The 27,793-nt window shown below is 36.6% G+C and overlaps 1 protein-coding gene across 2 annotated transcripts; it reads left to right on the forward strand.

The window, feature by feature from the left end:
• Nucleotides 1-2,245: 2,245 nt before the first annotated feature.
• LOC103027636 (aquaporin-4) lies at nt 2,246-27,569 on the forward strand. 2 transcript variants are annotated; one of them, XM_049483027.1, is made up of 5 exons: nt 2,246-2,316; nt 8,869-9,283; nt 10,925-11,089; nt 18,950-19,030; nt 23,422-27,569. In XM_049483027.1, the coding sequence occupies exons 1-5, from the start codon at nt 2,285-2,287 to the stop codon at nt 23,686-23,688; spliced, it is 960 nt and encodes a 319-aa protein (XP_049338984.1). In that variant the 5' UTR covers nt 2,246-2,284; the 3' UTR covers nt 23,689-27,569. The 2 variants fall into 2 exon arrangements, with proteins under 2 accessions (XP_049338984.1, XP_022533869.2); XM_022678148.2 differs by lacking the exon at nt 2,246-2,316 and adding an exon at nt 3,921-4,122.
• Nucleotides 27,570-27,793: the final 224 nt, after the last annotated feature.

Raw genomic sequence — 27,793 nt, forward strand, 5'->3', positions numbered from 1 at the left:
AATACGCCATTCCTGCAAGGTTATTCCTTTAGCAGAGAACAGAGAGCAGTTTTACAATGTTTATCTAATCATTCAGCGCAAACTCATGTGACTGTTGCTGGAGCGTGGGGGAGATAACACAAGTGCAGGAATAATATTTGATTAAGGCTTTTATTTCCTTTCTTAATGATCCACATTTCCTGTTTTGTCCACAAGCAATTCATTCTTACAAAGCATGCTCTGTCCTTCACTGTCAAAAAATGTGAATATTTATATTTTTACAGGTAGTGACCATGTAATATAATATTTAATCATGTATTCAGTATGATTGCAGGACATTTGGCAAATCAAGCTTGTTTGAGTGCCTGAATATTTTTGACATTTAAGAATTAATCTGATATGTCCAGCTATTTATATCTGAGCTGCATTTATTAACCTTGAAAGTATCCTCAATTGCAGTGGCAAAGATAAAAAAAAAAAAACGTTATGATGAAACTGGCTCTCATCATTACCGCCCCAGAAAAGGAAGAGCAAGAGTTACCTCTGTTGCACAGGATAAGTTTATCAGAGTTACCTGCCTTAAAAGCACCCCAGATAAGATTTGTTTAACATTCAATTTTAAGCTACAACATGATGTTCTTATGTACTCCTTTATAGTATGGATGATTGTAGTATTAAATATTTAGTATAATGAAGAAAGAAAAAAAAGATAATAAAAACAGTGAATGAAAAGGTGTGTCCAAAAGTTTGACTGGTTCTGTAAAAGTTTTTGGTCTTTAGCATTTAGCCAAAAGTTTCTGGACACTGCTATGTCTGCCAAAGTTTAGCCAAATGTTTTTGAATTTAACATCATACCAACCACTCTTTACGCTCTTCACGCTCTTTTCTAAGCCAACTTAAAGTTTTTTTCACAATAAAATAATAAAAAAAGGCATTTCCAAACATTTGTCTGGTTCTTTACTTCTCTACAGGGACTAGACAATGCATTAATCAGAGGTGGTGTCCACAAACATTTGGACATACAGTTATACCACAATTAGATTAGACCCATGCAATGTGAATGGCTGAGAGGCATTTTATGAGTGACATTATCAGCGGGTAATGCACTCTAACTGTAGCTTCCCATGTATTACTCTGCCACATACAGTTAACCTAGCAATGATGCAGCGCTTACAAACCAAATACAAACCTAATGCGATGTAATTATACACCACTGGGAGCTGCTGGATCCCATAGGCACTGTGAAGAAACACCATGTCTCCAATAGACGGTGCAGACAAAGACGCAGTGCCACAATAAATAAGTAAATAAATAAATCATTATTACACACATTATCAGCCACCAATATCAGGTTTAGAGTTTTTATTATTAACATAAAATCTTAAGTGTATATATTTCCATTCCAGTTAATATAGGGTATTTTAAGCTAAATGTAAGGTGGCCGAAAATAGGGGACCCTTGTAATTTCGCCGGTCTTGCCGCTGGGGGGTGTCAAAGTAATCAAAACTTGAATACTTAAAACAAAAAACAAAGTCTTTCAAAGTCAAACAAGTGCCAGACTTTAATCTACATTTCCATAATCTAGATTTCCATAATTTTGACTGAAATGGCCTAAAATAGAGGCCATTACGCTAACCTAGCAACAATGCAGTGCTTACAACAGCGCAGCTACGAACAGAGCAGCAATGGAACTATTTTAACTGGCGGAGTGTTTATAACCAAACAGATTGTATTTTCTCGTCCTTTTTAACTCAAAATCTTTTACTAAACAGCGATAATGGAACTATAATGGTATAATCGCAATAATACACTCGAGGTTCGTGCTATAAGGTGTAATATTGGCACTGCTGTACTGATCTACGTCTATGATGACATTACAGTGCCAATATTACACGTTATAGCACAGACCTCAATTGTATTTCTGCTTAAATATAGTTTATATATTGAAATGATAATGGAATAAAACATCAGAACGACTGAAGAAGGTGAAATTCTCTGTTTTGAGTGCCACAGCTATTTTTTCTGTTATCAGATTACACACAGCCAATGGCGTCTGCTGTCCTTGATGGGGGTCAGATTAAAAAAGGTCAAATCAAGAACACGAAAGTAGCTTTATTTCATTCAGCTATCCACTAAATCAGAAACTCCAGCCCCTCCTGGAGTGCTTTTCATTAATGGAGCGGATCATATTCTACCTATTTTAAGAGTTACATAGCACCTCCATCATAGAAATCCAACACCCTGCTGAGAGGGTGTCACTCTACAGGGTCTTATAAGACCCCCTGATTACCAGCGGAGGAGAGAGATGAGGGAGACCCCAACATCAGGAAGAGCTGGGTGAGTACAGAGGGGAACTTTAGCAGCTACTTCCAAAATATTAATACCTACAAAGCCTACAGAACAACTGTATAGTATTCTTTAACACTTTGAAAACTTCCATAACCATAACTGATTTCAGTTTAGATTATAATTAATAAAATTAGCACTGGCAACCCCCTGGGTTACTAGAAGTGTAAAATAAATGTATTCACATAGTGTTTGGGAGATTTTCAGTTGGCTTAGGCATTAATCTTTACATTATCTCTTTATACCTTCAAATAATGATTTTTATTTGTACATTTATTTATTTTTACTTTAGTTAACTTTAGTATTATTATTTGTTTATCTGTAATTAGGCATCCAAGACATCAGAAGGAACTTTAAATTTATCATATTTTTAAAGAAATTTTATGCTGCAATGAGTTTATGCTATATATTCCATATTATTTCATAGCTAAATACATTAGAACATTAGAATTTACCACACGTAATTTACATATATTTCCCATTGTTTTTTGGTGAATTCAGCCAAACTATGTCCCACTTTTTATGTTCTAGGTTACAAATATTAGCATGGTCACAAGCTAGCATTGTTAGCACTACCAGTTAATAAAGAGCTGTATAGTATTTGGCATATCCAAACTTACTCACAGATAGAAGTGACCCAGAAAGAAAAAGAACATTGAATTAATGTTCATTTTGTATTGCTAATACATTTAAAACAACATTGATCTCCAGTGTCAGAATTTATATATTTCTGCATATTGATTTTTCGTTAATTCAACATTGATTCATCAATATGTATATCTATCTATCTATCTATCTATCTATCTATCTATCTATCTATCTATCTATCTATCTATCTATCTATCTATCTATCTATCTATCTATCTATATATATAATATTTTTTTTGTACATATGGTTTGTATTTAACTTTACTTACATTAAATATGTATGTTTTGTCTGTTTTCTAGTCTTATAGAGTCTGTACTGTGTTAATGTTCATTTTGTATTGCTAATACATTTAAAACAACATTGATCTCCAGTGTCAGAATTTATATATTTCTGCATATTGATTTTTCGTTAATTCAACATTGATTCATCAATATGTGTGTGTATATATATATATATATATATATATATATATATATATATATATATATATATATATATATATATATATATATATATATGGTTTGTATTTAACTTTACTTATTAATTAAATATGTATTTTTTCTAGTCTTATAGGGTCTGTACTGTGTTGGTCTTGCGGTGTAGAAAGAGACATTTAAATAATAATAATTATTATTATTATTAATATTAATATTATTATTTTTGGGAAGCTATTTTCTCCTGAAAGCATTGTGACTATAGTGTCAGAGCCACAATCATTTAAAACCTTTAAATTAATGTTGATTTAATGTCAGAATTTCAACAGTGGCGTCTATGAGGGAATGGATGGTACACTGCAATTTCTTAATTACTTAATTAAATTAACTTTTTTTTTTTTATTTGAGTTTAAGCTTCTTCATCTTATATCCCCCTCCTTAACTCTGAGGTAAACTATGCTAAGCTAACTGGTTCTCCTCCTCAGTGAGGGCTGGTGGGCGTGGTCTCGTTGATTGGGCATGGCTTCTCTAGTTTTCCCCTCCTGTGGTTCTCGGGAGTGTTGATAGTGATGATAATTAAGATGATGATGATGGTGGCGGTGATGAAGCCCGGTTGCCCCTGTAATAAATCCCCAGGCACGCTCCGCTCGGCACAATGAGCTGCTCCCGCTTAGCAGACGCACCTGCCGCTCTCGCGCTGCTCGCTGCTCGGCCGTAAGTCTCAACATATTACCTCTCTCACTGCTTGCTTTCGTCTGTTTGGTGTATTAAGATATAAAACTAAAGACTAGCAGAATGATTTAGGCAACAATGTTATCTGCAATTAAATGCTCTATCTCAACATCTTTGCTCTGAGAATCTGAGTTATTTGTCTGTTTTACTGTGGAAGACCTGAAAACCTTTAATCCAATCAATGTTCAGGCTTTTGAGTTGACTGATATAACATAGCAACTATACAGTAGGTCACTGAGGGGTCAATCTAATATATCTCTGCTTTTATACGATCTTTATCTAAGCTTGTAAAGCCAGTCTGTGAAAAAAAATCCAGTTTAAATAGTTTCATACAGGTATTGTTTGAAAAAAATGAAAGACTAAACCTGTTACTCTTTTCAAATAGACTTTTACTAAAGCCTACACTTTAGTAAAAAAGAATGCTTAACATAGAAAAGTACATACTTTTAGCATTAAAATTAACATGTACTTAAAAGACCACTTCAGTTTTTAAATCAGTTTCTCTGATTTTGCCATTTATAGGTTTATGTTTGAGTAAAATGAACATTGTTGTTTTATTCTATAAACTACAGACAACATTTCTCCCAAATTCCAAATAAACATAATCTCATTTAGAGCATTTATTTGCAGAAAATAAGAAATGGCTGAAAAAACAAAAAAGATGCAGAGCTTTCAAACCTCAAATAATGCAAAGAAAACAAGTTCATATTCATAAAGTTTTATGAGTTCAGAAATCAATATTTGGTGGAATAACCCTGGTTTTTAATCACAGTTTTCAAGCATTTTGGCATCATGTTCTCCTGCACCAGTCTTACACACTGCTTTTGGATAACTTTATGCCGTTACTCCTGGTGCAAAAATTCAAGCAGTTCAGTTTGGTTTGATGGCTTGTGATCATCCATGTTTTGCTTTGTTATACTCCAGAGGTTTTCAATTTGGTAAAATTAAAGAAATTCATCTTTTTTTTTTTTTTTTTTTATTTCTGTATTATGAAACAACTTATGGCAACTTAAGTATATTTCAATTGTTATTAAGATTTTAGTATTATTTACCTAATTTGAACATACTTTTAATGCTCTTAAATATACTTCCTTTTCACAAGGGTGCAGGTCATAGAAAATGATTAAACCCTATTCTGCACTTCCATTTGAAAATAAGTGGTCAGTATTTGTGTTGGATAACACTGTTATATTGTGCTCATTTAGACCAGGGGTGTCCAAACTTTTTTTGTTGGGGGCCAGAAGGAGAAATATATTTAAAGTCACGGGTCACAGACTCTGTAATAAAACAAATAATGAAATATACAACTTATAAAATACATTTTCCTGATTACTTTCATTTACACACCATTTTACTTGACTTACTATCTTTATCTATCTTTGACAGTGTTGTGTAAACTAAGATTTTTCAAATTTATGATTTCTCTTAAAATTAAACTCCTTAATTATAGCAACTTTTAGACTCTTTTGCCCTTTTTTTCGAGCCACAACTGAACACTCTCCCCCCTTTTAGGCTCTTTGGGCCCTTTTTTTCTGCGCTACAACTGCGCACTCTCTCCGCTTTTAGACTCTTTGGCACATTTTTCTGCGCTACAACTGCGCACTCTCTCCGCTTTTAGACTCTTTGGCACATTTTTCTGCGCTACAACTGAGCACCCTCTCTTCGCTTTTAGACTCTTTGGCACATTTTTCTGCGCTACAACTGAGCACCCTCTCTTCGCTTTTAGACTCTTTGGCACATTTTTCTGCGCTACAACTGAGCACCCTCTCTTCGCTTTTAGACTCTTTGTCCCGTTTCTGACACCTAGCATTCAAACTTTGAATCTCACATTATAAAAATCAGCTAAACAGTGGGCCAACTTTCATTCTAGTTATAAAATACCGTGCAGGCCGCTCTAAAAAAGGAAACCGGCCGCAAATGGCCCGCGGGCCATAGTTTGGACACCCCTTTTATAGACAGAGGAGAAGCAAATCTTGTTCTTTCTAGTTTTAACTGATTTTACTCTCTTTTTTACACTGCTGAGCCCATCTGGCACAGTGTTGGTGTTCTTCACAGTGTTAGTGTTTTCTTATCGTTAGGATCTGATATACCTTATCGCTCCTGCAAATATTTATGGTTGAGACTGGGACTACTCCACAGACTGAGAGTGTGATTATGTAAAGTGTGAAAACAATCTAGACAGGAATAAGGGTTTAACTGATCTTCTGAAGGTAAGCAAACGGGTAAGTGTGGAAATGAATAAATGTGTTGACTTTTTCATAGAAACTGAGAATAATATACACTTCTGAAGGTCTGTCGTTCAGAATCACCATCACCTCAGATTAACATATGTAGGTTGTAGGAGTGGACACTTTAAACTGTTTTTTTCTGTTACCCTGAAGATGCCTACAAATTTTTAGGGCCATCTCTTTGATTTATTAGGTCATAAAATATTTACATAATGTAAAAAAACAGCTTGTGATTTTTTGTGTGAAAAACTGTATGATTGTAACAAGAATCAGCTTTTTTTTTTTTTTTAAACTCACCAGTGGTGTGCAGTGAGGCGCTTCTAACCCTTCAGAGAAGGGGTGAAAATAGGTGCTTGTAAATCATTACATAATATTTAATCAGGAAATATATATTATAGTTATTGTAAACTGTAAGCATACATTTTATAAATTAACTAAAATAAAAAACAGCAACTAATACAAAGCATTAGTCTGTGTTTTCAGTTGCTACAGGACTCTTATCTGACTGACAGCTGTTTTAACCAATCAAAGCTTTTTAAAATGGCCTCTGCTCCTGTGTGTTTTCGTGACCCTTCTGCTGATTTTGTGAAGGGTGTAATAATGAGTATATTTGCAAAGTCGCAGGACAATCCAACCAATCAGATTCATGAATTTCACTCCAGGGGCAGGGCCATGGCTGTCTAACCCCTTCTCGGCGGTCTGCTGAAGGAGCTACGCGTTGATAAGTCGTAAAACGGAGCTCATGCTGGATTAATTCAATAGTTAGCGAACTATAATGAAATTGCGACGATAAATGAGACAAATATTGTGTCATATCCCATTAAAAACCCTTTTTAAAGGCTGCCCTTTAATGTGAAACTTTAACATTTCAATAATAGGCCATCTGACTGGTGAGTTTTGGTGTGTACTTAATGTTTTGGCTGACCTGGCTTCTTGTAGCCATACAAATGAGTGGTCTTTGTTGGCTGGATGTACGTATAGGAAAATTAAGCATTGATTTTGTTGTTTGTAGCTGCTGTATTTTTGGGCTGTTAATGTGCATTAAGGTCATATAACTTGAGAAAGTCGAGAAAGAAAATATGTAGTTCTAATATAAATCTATATGTAGGTCGGCAGAGGTGGAAAAAGTACTGAAAAATTGTAATTATGTAAAAGTACCTTTGCTTTGCTAAAGTTCTACTCAAGTAAAAGTAAAAGTACCCATCTAAAAATCTACTCGAGTAAAAGTAAAAAAGTACTCAATTTAAAATGTACTTTGAGTAAAAGTTACATAGTTACTTTTAATTATTTGATGTAAAAAGTAAAAACAAATTATAAAATAAATTGTTTTTCATTAACTATTATTCCACCTAATAATTTGGACCTTTTAGGCACTATTTGTTCCGACCAAACCATAAAACAAGTGGTAAAGGTTTCTATGATCCATTTTTTTTTTCTTTACTGTTAAAAAGTTATGGTCATATAGGTAAATATAAACTGTATTTTTATAGTTTTACAATTCTTTAACAATGCTTTTACAATGCTTTAACTGCTATTTACATGTTTGTTTTTTTTTTTACTTTTAAGCAGATTGTTTAATGATAAAAATATTTACACCAAATGCTTTCTCAGGTTTGATGTGGAAGTTTTGAAAGCTGACAGCTCTGTCCGACGGAGCACATTTTGTATTGCATGAGGACGTTATTGCCTCGTTATTCCACGCGCGAGCATCCGTGCCAATTCTTTTTTTTAATTCAGACAATTGTTTTTTTTCCCAGCATTTTATTTTTTACTCAGTAACGGGGAGTTTTCCAATGTAGCAAAGTAAATTACTTGTGTCAAAATGTACTTGAGTAAAAGTAAAATTACCTACTTTAAAAACTACTTTAAAAATCACAAATTACTCATAAAATGTACTCAATTACAGTAACTTGAGTAAATGTAATTAATAAATTTCCACCTCTGGGTACCCACTATATTAACTGCACGCCACTGGAACTCTCAGTAGTTATTTCTGCTTGGTCACACACACTAATATTGGTTTGGACCGTTTTTATCTTTGATTGCAGCTTTATGCATTCACTGTGTCATTGTTTTGATAAGCTTCTGCAACGTCACAAGATTTATTTCAGTCCAGTGTTGCATTAATTAATTTTTCACCAAGATCTTCGAAGAGCATTGATGATGGTAGAGTCTGACCACTGCACAAAGTCTCTCTTCTCCATCCAGCACATCCCAAAGATTCTCAATGAGGTTAAGATCTGGACTCAGTGGTGAACTCTCTCTCAATCCATGTGTGAAAATGATGATTGCTGTTATCTTGGAATATGTCTGTGATCATCGGGGAAGAAAAAATAAATCCATTGATGGAATAACCTGGTCTATATTCAGTATATTCAGGTAGTCAGCTGACCTCATTCTTTCAGCACATACTGTTGCTGAACCTAAACCTGCAGACCAACTGCAGCATCAACCAACCCCACATCATTTACTTACTCTTTCTGTTTGTGTTGACCTGCAGGTGCCTACCATCGTGCAGCTGTGAGAGCATCATGGCGGCGTTTAAAGGTATTTGGACGAAGGCGTTCTGGCGAGCCGTTTCAGGAGAGTTTTTAGCCACGCTGATCTTTGTTCTCCTGAGTTTGGGCTCCACCATCAACTGGGCTTCAGGTACGGAGAACCCGCCTCCTGCAGACCTGGTGCTCATCTCCCTGTGCTTCGGCCTGAGCATCGCCACCATGGTGCAGTGTTTCGGTCACATCAGCGGAGGCCACATCAACCCGGCGGTCACCGCGGCGATGGTGGTCACCCGGAAGATGAGTCTGGCTAAGGCCCTGTTCTACATACTGGCTCAGTGCCTGGGAGCCATCGTAGGGGCGGGGCTGCTCTTTCTGGTCACGCCAAGCGCGGTGAGAGGAGGAATGGGTGTCACAACGGTGAGATGCTTTTAATAGTGAGGGTGTGTTTTAGCACACAATTGCATTATTACCAGTATTGTCAATGTTAATGCATTAACGCATGTGATTAATCTTAAAAAAAAAAAAAGTGTCATCCCACTGGTGATGGGGACGCACAAAGGGGTGGGACAATTGAATAGACAATTTGGGAGGAAAAAAAGGGAAATAAATAATAATAAAAATATATATATTTTGTTTTAAACACAAATAAATCTTTTATCAACTTTGGGTCAAAATTTCCTCTTTTTTTAACAGAACTTGGAGACTAGATTAGTAGTTTTATTAAGTGATATAAATATATGTCATCCATACTGTTGAGTTCAGAAGGTAGATTAAATTTATTTACAGCATTTTTTTTATTTATACTGAAATATGGACTAAAATCATGATTAACTGTAGTAATATTGCTGTAATTAATAAAATTCTCCCCAATCAAACTAATCATTATTTTTATTTACAATCAAAATTGTGATTCATAACAATTAATCAAAGAATATTGTTGTGATTCATTAGATTAATTTATTTTTATCGCTTGACACCACTTGTGATTACCTATTATTTGTAATGTATGATTCCATATACATGATAAATACTGATTACAGTATTTGTTCTTTGTTATAAGGTACTGTTTTAGACGATACTGCTATTTTTAATCAATTACATTTTCAAAAGAACAAAAAAACAATTTATCATTTTAGGTAGCTTAGAGTTTTAATTTGCATCTTCATAGAACTCATGGATATCAATGTAATTGAGATTTATTATTTACATATTATTTTATGTATTATATTATGTTCTTACGTGTTATATATATATTGCTTTATATTGCTTGCTTATATAAATATATATAATCTTTATTATGCTCTGTTTATAAGATGTTATATGTCAATACCAAGAAAATCAACAAAGCTGCCTTAACAAAGCATGCTATTATCACTTTTAACTACTCATGAAATATAGTTCTTTAAAATATTTTACTAGCTTTAAAAAAACAATTTATAATGTATCACATACAGTACAATGGGTTGTTGTACACTATAAGTGACAAATGTCCATAATTGAAATATATTAATAGTGAGTGAATAATATATAACACATACAAGTGCACCTTAGGATGAATTACGGTATAATATAAACATGGTTATAATGTGTTATATATTTTGGTATAAATGCTTATAGACATGCTTATAATGCTTTATAAATGCATTATAATGATTATGCGTATAGAGTCTGACATACCTACCATTAATAGAAAATGTGACCACATTAGTATGATAGTAATACATTTTTAATTATTACAGATATCTCTATCTATTATTATTTAAAACATATTTAGGCATTACAATTTAGCATTGTTTAACAATATATTAAATAAGTGCTGCTAAACCATGTACTCACACAATGTAAATAACAGCTGGTAATTTTTTATGTGACTTTTTATTGCCTTTGTAGCCTAGTATACTTATAGTTTACACCACACAGCTTCATTTGTAGCTCCCAGTAGTTAATCCAGTGTTTAATGTAACATTTAATGGCCTGATTCTAGTCGTTATGTTAAATGGAGCGAATAATCCAAACAGAATTGATGGTGTGAACCTCTCCATGGTTTGCTTTGGGCAGGTTAATCCCCGTATCTCAGTGGGCCATGCCCTGGTTGTGGAGCTTCTGATCACGTTCGAGCTGGTCTTCACGGTCTTCTCCACCTGCGACCACAAGCGCAGCGACCTCAAAGGATCGGCCAGCCTGGCCATCGGCATCGCCGTACTCATCGGCCATCTGTTTGCGGTTAGTGAACACAACCCTTCAGAACGGAGTTCTCGCTCCCAGGCCATGGTCCCTGTGCTCTGCTGTGTTTTCCTGCTCTAACACACCTGATCCAGCTCATCAGTTAATTATCCAGCCCTTCATGGTGTGTTAGAGCGCGGAAATGAAAATCCACAGCAGTGGAGGCCCTGAGATTGAGACTGGAGAGTCTAAATCAGCTCCTGGGTCATCGTCAGAATACTGTGGCTTTTGGCCCTCAAAAAGATTTGATTGTTAATTTTTTAAAGGGGCACTAAGCCCCCCTGATTTTTGCTGACTCCACCCTCAGCTCAGCTTTGAAAAAGGCCACAAAACTGGAAGGGGTAGTTTGGGAGTAGCACTGGGTGATGTATGGGTTTAGGAGCGGGACAAGAGGGAGAGCTGATTGGTTGCGCTGCAGCAGCAGCAGTGTGCCTCTGATAGCAGTAAGACGCAGATGGTTGGACGTCAGCAGGGGGGTGGTATTATTGATTGACTGATCTGCATATTGTGAAGGACCTTTAAAGGAACAAATTTTAGCTACTAATGAAAAAAATATGGTTTAGAGTTTAGTGGCACTTTAACTGACTATGTATCATATTAAGAAAACTTCAGACTACACAGAAATCATATTTTGATGGGATTTATTATTATTATATATATTTTTTAAGTAGTTCACTTGTGGTGAGAACGTGATCTGGTCTCAATCTGACTCAGATATCCAATATACCTTTTTAATTGAACAAAACTACTGATTAGGTGCAGTTTAATCTGATATTTTAATGCTCTCTGCTGCTCCTTGCTGTTTGCACAATAAGAGCATGGTCTGTGCAGCATTTACTGTGTTCAAAAGTGCATCAAATTTTTAGCATTCTGTGTTTAAAGCAGCTTCACACTGCACAGATATACACTCTGAAACACCAGAATCTTCTCAATATATTGACTTTCTTGCTTCCGCGCCAGATAGCTCTGACCAATCAGAGGAGACGATGTGCTTGCATGGTTTATTGGTGCGCATTTTGGTGCGTTTAGGTTTATGCCTGTGTGAATCCTAACCTAACAGAGGGAGAAACCAAGTACCAAGTACAGGCTCTTTTATACTCAGTAAATTAAGTTTTAAATCAGAAATCCTTACAAAAAAGCGGAGATGTTTACAATAAGTAAAAAAAAAACAGTTCTTTATTCAATTTATCATGCATTCTTTATGCCAGCGCCTCACGTTGGATTTATCTTCCCTCAAACCTACAAGTATAAACTAGTATTTTAATTAAAACCACTAATAATAATGATAATAATTGCATTTTACATTTCTTACATACATTCTTTTATTTACATTTAAATATCCACTATAAAAACCAAGTGTGATTAATCATAGTTAATCAGATTAAATGTTTTAATCGATTGACACCTAGTTATAATATGTTCCTTCAGAGTAAATCTTAAAAAATGTATTGTTGTAAAACAATTATGCTGCGATACAAAAGGCTTCTAGTGTTCTCATACTATTGACCTTTCCATAGATTTAATCCTGCAGTAGAATTTGGTTTTAAGCCCAAACTAACACACTTTAGCACAGTATTATCACTTTCCTGAAGCGCATTATTACCTGAATTTAATAAATGTTGTAAATTAGGGTGGGAACTAAGGTTTAAAAGGTCTACAGAGGGTCTACAGGGTCTACACTGAGAAGGTTCTCAGTTTTAATCATAGAGGGGTATATAAGAACAAATAAACTCATCTGTTTTACTATGAGGCCTGCCAGGAAATTACAGGTCTGAAAATTATTTATACAAAAGTCTTAGAAAACAATTTCTCAGTGGGAGACCTCAGACATCCTACCTGTTCCCCAAAGTTGGCACAGCTATAGCAACTGACTCCCAGAGTAAACCCTCGGGTGAATTAGCCCAGCGCCGTGCTTAGCTGCAGCAATATCAAACACACCTGACTTTATTTTTTCTCAACACTTTTTTTTATTAACCCCTTAATTATTAAACGCTAGGATGTGGATTCACTTAATTCTAAACTGATAAGAAGATATTTTATAGCCTTTACCAGCTTAACAGCTTACTACATTATGTGGAGTTCCACAGGGTTCGATTGTAAGACCTATAAAATGTATGTAGTTAAAGGATTTAAGGGGTTAAAATAACACTATATGCACTATAAGGGCCCTATTTTAGAATCGCCCAATTACGAATCTCGCAGCTGGATTTTTAATCGTGTGTGTTTTAGGATTAACATGAAATAACTAATCAGTGTAATAATTGTGATTCCCTTTAAGAGCCAGGTGCGCTCTGACTTTGGTGTGTTCGTATCATAAAAGCCTTGTGCTTTGTGCATATCAGCATACTGTCCTGCATGTTCAGGCTGTGTAGATACACGAGCAGCTCATTTAAGGGAACAACAATTTTATTTTATTCTTTATTCTGTTTATTGTTTCTGTAAAAGTCAAGTTTGCACTCTGCAGTGCGTTTATTTGGGTGTAAGGAGTGGGGGTGTACACACAATGAGGGCACGCACAGATTCAAGAAACAAGATTCATTTTTTTTATTGTCACATCACAGAGTACAGGTGTACATGTAAGTGAAAATAAAAAGAATATATAGATAACTTAATATACACAATACACATTATCAATACACACAATAACTTACACTATGGAAATACTGACAAATAGTATTGCACGGGAATATGCTAAGTAAGATCGTATACAATGCTATATAGATGTGCAGGTTTCTAGAGTGTGTGGAAGTGAGGACATAGTCCAATAGGTGACAGAATAGCTGTGAGTAAAGTGCATGGCTAAGATAGGATTAGGAGACTGGCTGTTGATTGTTGTTGATTGTTGTTGATTGTTGGATCAGTCAGTGGTGCACCTGTATTTCTCGCCGCCAAGATAGAAACATACCAGAAATTTACCTGAACACACCTCACTTTCTGACCACGATGTCTATCTTACACGAGGTGCAAGACAGCAACAAACATCGCAACACATTTAAAATACAAAAGAAATATACGAACAATACACCTAAATTGCAAGTTGGTTCAACTTTATTTTTGTTAGATCAACTGCTATTCACAATAAGTATACAGTCACGTGAATAGAAAGGTCTCCTATTTAGTTGTTTTAGGGCGTTTTCACACCAGCACCATTTGGTCCGGTTAAAACGAACTCTGGTCCGTTTGTAACTTTAGTGCGGTTCGATTGAGCAGGTTTGAAAACAGTAATCGCACTCGGGTGCGGATCAAAAGAACAGGACCGAGACCAGCTAGAGGAGGTGGTCTCGGTCCGGTACCAAACGAACTCTGGAGTGGTTCTCTTTGGTGAGAACGTGATCCGGTTTCGATCCGACCCAGCTATTAAATATAAGCCATTTACTTGAGCTAAACTGCTGATAAAGCAAGCACAGTTTAAACTGATATATTAGCCAGATAACGCTAATTACCACAGCTGTGAACAAACACTGTGTCCATGCACGCGCCGTCTGCGCTGCATTCACTGCTCACAGCCGCGTGACTCTGTTTATTATGTATAAATCTGCGCTGCACGTAGAAACACTGTGTTTGAAAGTGCAGCGTTTCAGCGTTCAGTGTTAAAGCACAGATATACGCGCTGGAACACAAAATCATCTCGCTGTATTTACTTTTTTTGTATATTTATATTTAATGTACTCCCGTGTCAGACAGCTCTGACCAATCAGAGGACACAGGCTGCTCGCGTGGTTTATTGATGCGCATTGTGGTGCGTTTACATTTATGCCTATGTGAAACCAGACCGAACAGAGCGAGAAAACGCTCCAAGTAAATGAACTCATTAACTGATGCGGACCAGAGAAACAAACTACAGGTGTGAAAACGCCCTTAATGAACTAAAATATGGATTTGAAATATTCATAGAAATGATAATACATTTTATCTGGTTGTTTTATTACAGTTCATAATTATTTACTTGAAACAAAGCTATATGTTTAAAGAACACTGAGTGTTATTAACTGAACCATAACTCTAAAAAAATACTTTAGTTTTAAAACCTACAGCAGAAGGCCAGGCAGTAAATCCACTGATTAATGATCTACAAGCTTATCTAAAGTAGCCAGGGATTGACTACACACTGACTGTGAGTGCCAGTGATGGGTGAACCCATCTAGTATGCTAATAGATGGCAGCAGGAGCCTGTGGAAAAGAAGTTAACAGTGACAAACGACTAAACTTAATTATTATAAGTTGTTTTAAGTCAAAGCTACCATTTTAATCTAAATAGTTGAGTAATGTTTGCGAATATCCAGTTTTACAAACAACAGATGTAACATTTTTGCAGGTTTACTGTCTTTCATACCTTTCTTTGAGTAAACATATGAAAATATAGGACAAACAACTATTACTTCTTAACCATAATGCAGCATAATGCAAGTAAAAAGTAAAAAAAAAAAAAAAAAGATAACTGACTGCAGACAGAGTTTTAACAGCAGTCAGAGCTTGGTTATATCAGATAGTTCAGCAGGCCTTTAGAGGCATTGTCTGTTGGGGGATGCAGTCAGCCCGCTCATTTGATTTTGTAAATGAGATCATTTAAATCCACAGCCTCATCAGGGATTTTACAATAACAAAGTTGCAGCACAGGCTCTGATAAAGAGCCATTAATTGTGTATTCCCTCTTCGAAACAGCACAGACCAGTCAGTTAATGCAACAATCAACAGAGTATACCATTTAACACAGCTTCAGAAGGGTCTAAATTGGTTTTTGCTTCGTAAACAGTGAATTTAAAATGATTCTTATATGATTTATGGTGGGGAATGGAATTCATTATTGGCATTAGAGATGGGCTGGGGGGTTGGACATCTAGTGGGCCTAGTAAGTAGTGTATTAAACAACAAGTGCATTTACATGCTCTGAATATTTTGATCATAATTAGATTGCTGCAGTTATTTAATTATGTAATATGTATTATGTATAATATGTATAATGTTTTGTGTGGAGATGTAACAGCATAGTTTGATTTCTTAGATCAGAGTAAAGCCTAAAAACTGATTTGTGATATGAGAAATCTAACTAAAGAAACTTGTAATTTTGATTTATTTCTATATATTTTTTTTTCGGTCTACATGTTGGCACAGTTGCCTTGGCCAAATCCTTTATTATACTCAGCAGCCAGAGTGTGGGAACAAGAGGCTTGGGCCAAATTCTTTATTATACTCAGTAACTGGAGTGATGGAACATGAGACTTGGGCCAAATCCTATATTGTACTCAGTAACTGGAGTGATGGAACATGAGACTTGGGCCAAATCCTATATTATACTCAGTAACTGGAGTGTTGGAACATGAGGCTTGGGCCAAATCCTATATTATACTCAGTAACTGGAGTGTTGGAACATGAGGCTTGGGCCAAATCCTATATTATACTCAGTAACTGAAGTGTTGGAACATGAGGCTTGGGCCAAATCCTATATTATACTCAGTAACTGCAGTGTTGGAACATGAGGCTTGGGCCAAATCCTATATTATACTCAGTAACTGAAGTGTTGGAACATGAGGCTTGGGCCAAATCCTATATTATACTCAGTAACTGCAGTGTTGGAACATGAGGCTTGGGCCAAATCCTATATTATACTCAGTAACTGGAGTGTTGGAACATGAGGCTTGGGCCAAATCCTATATTATACTCAGTAACTGCAGTGTTGGAACATGAGGCTTGGGCCAAATCCTATATTGTACTCAGTAACTGGAGTGATGGAACATGAGACTTGGGCCAAATCCTATATTGTACTCAGTAACTGGAGTGATGGAACATGAGACTTGGGCCAAATCCTATATTATACTCAGTAACTGGAGTGTTGGAACATGAGGCTTGGGCCAAATCCTATATTATACTCAGTAACTGGAGTGTTGGAACATGAGGCTTGGGCCAAATCCTATATTATACTCAGCAACTGGAGTGTTGGAACATGAGGCTTGGGCCAAATCCTATATTATACTCAGCAACTGGAGTGTTGGAACATGAGGCTTGGGCCAAATCCTATATTATACTCAGTAACTGCAGTGTTGGAACATGAGGCTTGGGCCAAATCCTATATTATACTCAGTAACTGCAGTGTTGGAACATGAGGCTTGGGCCAAATCCTATATTATACTCAGTAACTGGAGTGTTGGAACATGAGGCTTGGGCCAAATCCTATATTATACTCAGTAACTGCAGTGTTGGAACATGAGGCTTGGGCCAAATCCTATATTATACTCAGTAACTGGAGTGTTGGAACATGAGGCTTGGGCCAAATCCTATATTATACTCAGTAACTGCAGTGTTGGAACATGAGGCTTGGGCCAAATCCTATATTATACTCAGTAACTGCAGTGTTGGAACATGAGGCTTGGGCCAATTCCTATATTATACTCAGCAGCCAGAGTGTTGGAACATGAGGCTTGGGCCAAATCCTATATTATACTCAGCAGCCAGAGTGTTGGAACATGAGGCTTGGGCCAAATCCTATATTATACTCAGTAACTGCAGTGTTGGAACATGAGGCTTGGGCCAAATCCTATATTATACTCAGTAACTGGAGTGTTGGAACATGAGGCTTGGGCCAAATCCTATATTATACTCAGTAACTGCAGTGTTGGAACATGAGGCTTGGGCCAATTCCTATATTATACTCAGCAGCCAGAGTGTTGGAACATGAGGCTTGGGCCAAATCCTATATTATACTCAGCAACCAGATGTTGGCATATGTGGTTTGGGCCAATTCCTCTCGAGACCCTGCGTCCTCATATAGGGACATTACATTTATGCTTCTTTGCAGCATGATTTTTAAAGAATGTTTACCCTTTGGCTCTAATGCAGAGACAATTCCATCTAGTACCATGACAACATTATACTTAACTAATTGAGAAGAAGTTCACAGGAATCGCAGTCAAAAGTCTCTACAGTTAGTCCAGATAGAAACATAAGTCATGTACAAATTCTAATCAAAGCTTAAAATGTGTTTTTTGAACTTATTGGGTGCTTCTGGTCCCAAATGGCAGGGATCATTTCTAATGTTAAAATATGAGGACTTTTTTTTGTTTGTTTTTTTTTTGTTTCCTGTAAAAAGTCAAAGTTTATTTGTAATACTTGTAGGTCCTACTGATCCCAAAAGTTCAGGTCTCAGAAGGTTAAACTTGGCAACTAGATGTTGGCACCTGAGGATTGGGCCAACTGTTGTTATGCTCAGCAACTAGGGTGTTGGCACATGTGGCTCGGGCCAATTGTCGTATTATACTCAGCAACCGGGGTGCTGGCACATGAGGCTTGGGCCAATTGTCGTATTATACTTAGCGACTGGGGTGTTCGCATATGCAGCACTCTGCCCTGATGTGAGCCAAGAATTTGGAACAGAATCAGTCCAACATTCCAGATTCCAGAGTTGCACTGGCCCAGGATCTGGCCCAAATAACGTGACTTTGCTATCTGGAAATTAGCACATTTTGCCTCCAGCAGTTTAGCCCCACCAATTATAATGAGTGTTTCACTCTGAACATTTTTTTTATCTATGTACAGAAAGAAATAAAAACTGCCTTTTTATTTTTAAAGGTGATGAAATACATCAGTCATTCAATATGGCATCAGTTTATATATTGTCCAGTTTTGTGTCTTGAGTATAAATATAATATTGTTTACATTCTATATATTGCTAATTTCTGAGTATATTGAAGAATGTTGCTGTAATTCACCATCTAAATGCACATTTTCATTGCTAAAGGGACACTCAGGTAATAATCATGGGAGTATATACATTTTTTTTATGTTTTGCAAGAAATATTGTCATATTTGCATGACCAATTACCCTTAATACGTAGAATACATTTCTTAATTCCTCTCTTGTTGCAGATCCCCTATACTGGAGCCAGCATGAACCCTGCTCGCTCATTCGGACCCGCAGTCATCACATGGAGCTGGGAGAGCCACTGGGTAAGAATCCAAGTCATTCTAACATTAAAAAAGAAGATGAGCAGTGTCAGAATCTCAGAACCTCTATATTAATAATGCTGTAAGATTTATTCTACAGAAGATTTCCGTTATCGATTCCTCTGCTCAGTAATTGGCGTCGGGTTGAGTTATGCTAAGGCTGCACCGCGCCCGCTGCAGCAGGGGTTAGCCCTCAGGCTAATTATCCCATCAATGCAGAGAATCTACTACAAACTGAAATTCAAGAAGGTCACATATCCATGTCCTCTGCCAGGAACAAATACACACCTGATCCGGCGCTCCTCCAGGGCATCGCCGAAGCTCCATAAGGATAAAGGTTGATGCTATGTTTACAGGGCAGTCAATGTCTCACTAATGTCACTGGCTTATAATGACACATGTAATGCAGTCAGCTTCCAAACCCTCATAGTGAAGATGTTCTTCACTCCAGCTACTGTAGGACAGAGGTGACCAGTTCCATTCCTGCAGTTAAACTGGAGGTTTAATCATTTAGACCAGTTTCACACTATACCGTACTGTTTTGCAAGTTATCATTTTCCCATGGAATATTTTGGAAATATCCTGATTAATGTATTTTTCAATTAACTAATGATACCCTAATGTAAATACTAGTGCATCTACAAAAAATTGAATATAATTGAAAAGTTACTTTATTTCAGTAATTCAGTTCAAAGTGTGAAACTCATTATAAGATATACTCTAATTTTCTAAGACACTGAATTGAGTTTTCATTCATTTAATATACAAGTTTCACATTTGGAATTGAATTATTGAAATAAAGTAACAATTCAATAATATTTTAGTTTTTTGAGATGCATTAGTATGTGCTAGATTGGAAACCATTACTAATCAGCCAAGACCTTACATAATCTCAAAATTTTGAATATGAGACAACTGGATTAAACAAAACTCACAAATAAACCTCAGTTATTATACATTAACCTGGCATTTAACTACCTGACCCCGTATAAAATTCATAATCCAATATATCCAAGAAAAGGGAAGAAAATGGATTGTAAATAGTTATATTGGTGAAGCTATATTTAGCATACGGGGTCACATAATACCAACTGTATTCACCCAGAGACAGATATGATGTGGCAGCATCCCTGAGTTGCCCATCCTGCTACATGATCCTGCAGGCAGAGTTCACTTCAGCTTAAAAGAACCCCTTCTAGGAAAGCCTCACTTTGCATGTTCACCATTCAAATCAGCAGCATTCCTATCACCTATCATTGTATCTTATTAACAGTGCCAGTTTTACAGCAAGATTATACAGCTGGTGTTATTAACCAAGTCACAAGGGTCCAGTAGGGCTCCATATGTAATCAGGTTGGTAAAAACCAATTTCCAAATCATAGGGATAGTCTGGGGCTTCTTTATTAGTCTAATCAAGATTAGAAGATCTTGATTAGAATTAATACATATAGAAATATAATAACATATTGATTTGTTTGCCCTCTCTTGTTGTCTTTGCTATCTGACCTCCATCATAACTATTTTTCCCAATTTGTCTCCTCCAATATTATTTCCAATATAATCATCAAATTTTGACAAACACAAATCAGAAAAAAAAACAACATTTATGCATTTATAAAGGAAATGCATAATAAAAAATAGTGTATTTTAATTTGGGATACCTGTTAAAATCATCTAAAAATCATGCAAAAAAAAGATTTTTTTAAGCAAAAAGCATTTAATAAATACCCCAAAATTAAGTTATATTAAATAACTCCATCAGTTAAGGCAATGCTCCAAATTTGATTACATTTTATTTCATTAGTAAAATACTAATGATTACCACAGATTTTTGGGTTTTCATTGGCTGAAAGCCATAAATTAACAATAAAATAAATAAATGTTTAAAATATCACTTTTACAGTTGCACATTTTTAACTGAATTACTGAGATAAAGTAACTTTTCAATGATATATATATATATATATATATATATATTAAGATGCACTAGCACACTGTGCATCAGAAAATCTATCTTTAACACATAGAGGGTTTCCAAAACCAGTTAAAAAATGTTTTGCTCTAATATATAATTAATATATTTACACTAATAGGTCACTAAAGAGCTGACTTACTACAAATGATGTTCATCACGTACCTGATAGGCTATTTATAAGCAGATTTTGAATGTCGAAGGTCGCCCTTTGTTGGTTGTCAGGTCTTGTATGTTGATTTGTGCCAACTTTTCATTTGGAAGTTTTCCCAGTGATTTGTTTTCTATTAATAAAGTTTTGAACTCTGTGCCTACTGTCCACTCAGCCCTCCATGCCTTCCCTTTCTGATACACACTTATATTAACTCTCAGAGACTCTATACTGGCCTTTGTAATGGTTGCAGACACTCCTACATAAGCCTCTGTAAATAGGAAGTTGTCTTTGAAATGTGCAGACTTGCTTTTCCATACCTGCATTTGATTTTTGTATATTAAAGAGCCAAAACATTAGCACCACCTCCCTAATAATGAGTAAGGCTGCTAAAATAGCTCTAGTGCATGCTACAAAATATAATGTAACATGCACTATAGCTGGGTAACCATGTAGTTTATGAGCATAGACTTTGTTTTAAACTGCATGAGCAGCTTTCCAACCATCTTGACCATAAAAAAAACCCAGCTTAGACCATCTAAAACCAACTACCAGAAAGCATTGGGGCATTCATCTGTGGCATACTATACTTTAACAGAGCCTACCAATGCCTTATCTTACCTTAAAGAAGTACAAATAATTTGCTACATTACTTAAGTAGAATTGTTGGTTATCAATACTTTACTGGAGTAATTAATATTTTATATGACTTTCTACTTCTTCTTACATTTTCACCCCTGACAGATCCAACAAATTAGTTTCCAGTCCCTACTCTGTTCATACACACTTATCCAGCCATTTTCTCAGTTAATGCTTAAAAGTTAAATATTTTGCTAGCATGTATCACATTTCACAGTTGAAGCATACTACTTGGCTATACATTTTCTTCTTTTAATAGCTACAAGTAGTGATGGGTCTGACGACCCTGAAACCTCGACACATGCGCCGAGCTGTCAAGGCGAAACCCTGTGTCGGTGCGCGTATCAAGTTAAGGAAAACCACGTGACCGATACACTTCCTGTGTCGTTTGGTAGCGATGGGTCTGACGACACTGAAACTTCAGCGCATGCACCGAGCAAACAAGGCGAACCCCTGTGTCGGGCCGCTTATCATTTTAAGGAAAACCACGTGACCGATGCATTTCCTCGCGCAGTTGCTTGCAATGACTTTCTTAGTCCAGCAGATGTCGCCATTAAGTGATACAGCAACACAGTTTCAACACAGTGAGGCTTCATCTGCCCATCACTAGCTACAAGTGCAATGAATTACACGTACATACTCACCTGTGCTCCTCTGTTCCCTTCCTGGTCTGGCAAAAGGCCAAAATTCTGTTTTAGCTGCCCTTAAATAGTGCCAGAGCAAAATGAAGCATGCTCAGTAGGCCCCATTTGGGCCATACCATTTAGAGGGGAGTTCTGTGGGGGTTATAAGATTTTAATTATTATTTTATTGTCTTTTGTCTGTGTTTATTTTATGGGGTTTTAGCCTATAGAGTGTACAAAACTATTTTTAATATTTTGTTTTTCCATTCTGTGTTACTTTGATTTATTGTTTGTTTCTGTATACGTGTATTTCCCTGCAGAGGAAAACACTTTGGTTTTGGCTTGGTTGGGTAGACCAGTGGTGGCCTATTGAAGGCTTCATTTTCTAATTTATTTCAGGTATGTTTGATTGACAAAATGTCATTGCTAACCCTGCATTCACACTGGAAAGTGACAATGCGACAGGGACCATTCATTTCCTATGGCAGGGTGCGATTTGTTACCGTGACACACGAGAGGCGACAAGCGACACAGAGTTGAAGATTATGCAAATGAATTATAATGCAGTGAAGCGGCATTCTAACCCGATTGGCTTCTAGCTTTTCGTTAGACCTATCACATACAAGGTGGTCCGAGGTCTTCAAGCTTCTGCTCTCTGAACTTGTGGTTCCTTTCGCTGTTTATTCTGTTGAACGGGGTGGACCCACGTTGATCTGTGGGAACGGCTGTGTTTCCAGTGCAGCTAAATCACAGAAACGGCCAAGAGTGTAGCAAGCTCGGGAGTTACAGCTGTAGAATAAAGTGGCCGAGCGATTCCTTTTTTGTGCCGTGCAGTAACAGGGTGTTGGAAATCGTAACAGCGTTATAGTTACAGTCAGAGTAATGAGTTAGATTACTCCTTACTGAAAAAAGTAATGGAGTTAGTAACGCCGTTTATTTCAACGCCGTTACTCCCATCACTGGTAATTAATGTGATTATTTTTTACACCATTGTTTATCTCCCTGCTAGGTGTACTGGGTGGGTCCCATTCTAGGCGGGGTCCTTGCAGCTGCACTGTACGAGTACCTGTACTGCCCTGACCCCGACCTTAAGACTCGCTGCAAGGCGATGTTCAAAGATGGCTCTGGAAAGTACAAAGAAGTAGAATGCCCCAACAACCATCATACGGGAGAGCCTGACGAGATTGTGATCAAGCCTGGATCCTCTGATGCTGAGAAAGGTGAAAAGAAGGAGTCCCTCCAGGATTCCTCTGGAGACGTCCTTTCCTCCGTATGACTACTGTACAAACTGGAGATGGAGACCAATGTATAGGGCCACCAGAGTGGGCCTTTACCATGAGTAGCCCCACCCACACCCTGCTCCAGGTGAAACGGTATACTGGCCTACTGAAGCTAATGTGGCTGATGCTAACATGGGATACGAACATGTTAAGACCAATTACTTTTGTCTTACTAGCTTTTTTAAGCCATAATTAGCAGCATTAGCATTTTTGGATGAGGTTTATTCTGCAAGACCCAAGCCTCCAGCCTTGTCTCAGGGAGAACCGTTCCTTTCAGGGCGTCCAAAAAAAAGCGTAATTCTGCTGATTTCAAACCTGTTTTTTTAATTAAACACGGTCAAATCTCAATGGAATGATTCCCTACACTTGACCAAACACACAACTCAAGCCATATCCTCATTTATCACCCAGCTACGTGAAAAACTACATGAAAAGAGGATCAAGGAACTCTCAAATCACTCGAATCACTCAAACCCATGCTGCCATTACCCTGACATAAATGGATTAGTGTCACATGTTACATCCGAAGATGTTATTGCATCACGGTCATTAAGGAAATTACTGAATTCCTGTTATGATGGATTGAGGCAGGGATTAAGGATGGTCTAAAGCAGGTTTGTAGAGCCCTCACCTCATCTCCATTCAAAGCAAAGGGTGTTTTGCAGTCTTATCAAAATCAATCATTTGCTTTTTTTGTTGTTTTTTGTACATTTATTTTGTGTAGTATGAACCCAAGACATTGCATGCTTTGTCTAGTCAGTTTCATTTATATTTTTAATATATATAGTACAAAAAAAAGTTTGGGCACACCTTAAATTCAGTGTTTTTTAATTATTTTAATATAATAAAATGTTCTGCATTGTAAATTAATGATAAAGCCATCCAAACTATGAAAAAAACATATAAAATATTATTTTATTAAGTAAACAAGGAATTGTTTAGTTTCAATCCATTAATCTATTCATTTTTTAGCAATACAATGCAAAACCACATACATAAAACCACATAAATAAATAAAAATAACACCTGAAACACATCATTACATGGTATCCTTAGTTCCACAATATATTGAATTAAATGTTCTGAGAAGCAATGGCAACATTACCACAAAGTGGTAAATACTGTCCCAACTTATTGTGGAATGAAATGCATGAATGAACAGACAAAATATGAAATGTATGGGGTTCATACAGCATGCTTTAAAAAAAAATACAATATATGTTTTTTATTATGCATTTCCTGCATAATTGCATAAATGTATAAATGTGTTTTTTTTTCCTGATTTGTGTTTGTCTTTTAAGATTGCATATATTTTTTTCATCATTCTTATACAAAGTTGTAACTGTGTTCCATCATTTATGCTTTTTTTTCATTTTTATTTTTATTTAATTTCTTTCATTTTTAGTCTTTTCAACCCACTAGTTGCCTTATGAGGCACCTTTAAAATAAGAGTAAACACATTTTTTAAAGCAGGCAGTGCCACAACAGAGCCTGCAGGGTCACTGTAATGGGCGTACATCAGTACAGGCCAAAGCATTTACAGCCATTGAATTTTATTAGAATTTAACACCAAAATTACCCCCAAATCTGGCTAACTGTTATTAAATCCTTGCTCAAATCACTAGCAGGACCTCATTAAGCTCACTTGTCTCATGAAACCATTTTTGGGTGAAGTATTTCTTTAATACTCCTGGCAGAAGTCATCAGAATAGGGGACTCTTATGTCTTGAGGCTTAGCATGTGTGCAGCTTAAACAGGGCATTAGTAAAAAAAAAGTTACATTTGGTGCCCTGTTGTACACTCTAAACAAGGTTCATCACAATGCTCTTTGCTATCTTACACCCAACAATCTATTTTAACGCCTTGCGCCTGCGCCATTAAAATAGCGTCTAAATAGAGTTTAGGAATAAATCTACACTGATGGGTCTGGTGGTCTGGAAATGAGGTGTGTTCAGGAGAACTTCTTGGCAGCTGTGTCAATCTTGGTGGTGGGAAATACAGGTGCGCCACTGACTGAAATAAACCTAGACAACAGTCAACAGTTGCAATGCAATATACAAATGCAATGAAAGCCATCAGAAATTTTTGCCAATGTAGTGTATATATATCACACATACATGCCAGGTATTGTGTATTTTGTCCCATGACTTTTGCCATGCCCCATGGAAGCTAAAGAATTCCGCACTGACCTGTGAGATACCTGTGTGAGGCTTCCTTTAGTGAATGTGTATCTTTACAATTTCTGCCAGAGTCACTTGCATGTTCACTTGGACAATTCTAGCCAGATGCAACCGGTCACTGTCATTACCTCCCACTGTGCTCCTGTCCACTGCAGGCCATAATATTAACCTTCTATAATGGAATTAATTTTTTTCACCCAATCTATGTCCCATTACTTTTGGCACCAGTGTGCTTATGATATAGTAAATGTTAATCTCACCAGACCAAGCAGACCATAATGTTAGCAACTTAGCAATACAATACCGTAACTAAGCAATACAAAACAAAAAATATATATTATTTTTATGTATTATTTATATATGCCTATATACTTTTATTACAGCCATACTGTAACAGACAAACATGCAGGACCAAAGTTTAGTGTCACTTCTGTGAGCATGAAATATAGTGTTATATAGTATTATTGTCATATCATTAAGCTTATGAATTTAATTTTCTATTATTATTTTATTTTTTATTTTTTAGTAGTAGTGGTATTACTGTAGTGGTATTACACTATAAAGTGTTTATAAGTCTTATAAGGCACACTATCTATAGATTTATATTTTCTGGTCTATTTTCATACATATATTGCACTGGATTATAAGGCGCATTATGCAACACCAGTAAGGAACAGAGGTGTAGCCATGTTTCCCTTCTAACTCAGCAAAGTCTAACTCTAACTAAGTAAACAAAACAAAAAAAACATTTCAGACAAGCACTGGATGTTAATCTACACAGATTTATCTTTGGAAAACTTTTATTTGGGTGAGTAAAGTGTTTCTGTTTATTTACACTAAGCTTAGATTTCCAGATTTCCACTATAGCTGGATGCAGCAGCATAAGCATTAAAGGCTAACCGCTAGCCGCAGTTAGCGCCAGTAAATGTAAATTGTTTTAACATGGTAAACACGCAGACTGAAGGCTGGTTGTTCTCATCTCTGAACAGCGAAAGAGCTAGCACTAAGCACGGCTAGCGGCTAATGCTAATACTGTTGGAAAACTAAACTGACACTCCTGTATATTGCTGTACTTCAGTAAAGTGGCTTCACTGCACTTTACAACCTCATCTCATCTCATTGTCAACCGCTTAATCCGTGTAGGGTCGCGGGGGGGGGCTGGAGCCTATCCCAGCAGGCATCGGGCGGAAGGCAGGATACACCCTGGACAGGCCGCCAATCCATCGCAGGGCAGACAGACACGGACAGACACACAGACACATTCACTCACACACTCACACCTAAGGGGCAATTTCAATCAAGTTCCAATTAGCCTGAACGTGCCGTCTTTGGACTGTGGGAGGAAACCGGAGCACCCGGAGGAAACCCACGCAGACACGGGGAGAACGTGCAAACTCCACACAGAGGGACCCGGGCCGCCCCAGCCGGGAATTGAACCCAGGCCGTCTTGCTGTGGGGCGGAAGTGCTACCCACTGCGCCACCGTGCCGCCCCACTTTACAACCTGACTGGTAAAATTTGTACATAAGGCGCAACAGATTATAAGGCACACTAACCATTTTTAGGAAAATTTAAAGATTTTAGGTGCACCTTATAGTGTGAAAAATATGGTAGTATCATTGTTCGATTTTATTTCTTTTGCTATGTAAATTCTTTGTAAGCATAATTAAAATGGTTTATGTTTATATTAAAAGAAAACTGTGTCTGTTTTTTTTTTTGTTACTGCTTTAAATCTGTATTCTTGCTTGATGACTTTATTTATTATAAATCCACATTCATCAATTTATTCATGTAAGAAATATGTTACATTTTACAAAATCACTCTCAACATGTACATCCTAAGACATTTATCAAGTAATATTAAAATTTAACTGGTAAGAGTTTCAGAAATTAATAAACTTTTTTTTTATTCTTTATTAAAC

Source organism: Astyanax mexicanus, chromosome 8 (genome assembly GCF_023375975.1).
Source record: "Astyanax mexicanus isolate ESR-SI-001 chromosome 8, AstMex3_surface, whole genome shotgun sequence".
Classification (NCBI taxonomy): domain Eukaryota; kingdom Metazoa; phylum Chordata; class Actinopteri; order Characiformes; family Acestrorhamphidae; genus Astyanax; species Astyanax mexicanus.

Excerpts from the sequence above, each read along its gene's own strand:
- LOC103027636 (XM_022678148.2), top strand. The coding sequence starts at position 4,064 with ATGAGCTGCTCCCGCTTAGCAGACGCACCTGCCGCTCTCGCGCTGCTC. Across the intron at positions 4,123-8,868 it reads GCGCTGCTCGCTGCTCGGCC|GTGCCTACCATCGTGCAGCT; the intron begins GTAAGTCTCAAC and ends GTTGACCTGCAG. Across the intron at positions 9,284-10,924 it reads GAGGAATGGGTGTCACAACG|GTTAATCCCCGTATCTCAGT; the intron begins GTGAGATGCTTT and ends TGCTTTGGGCAG.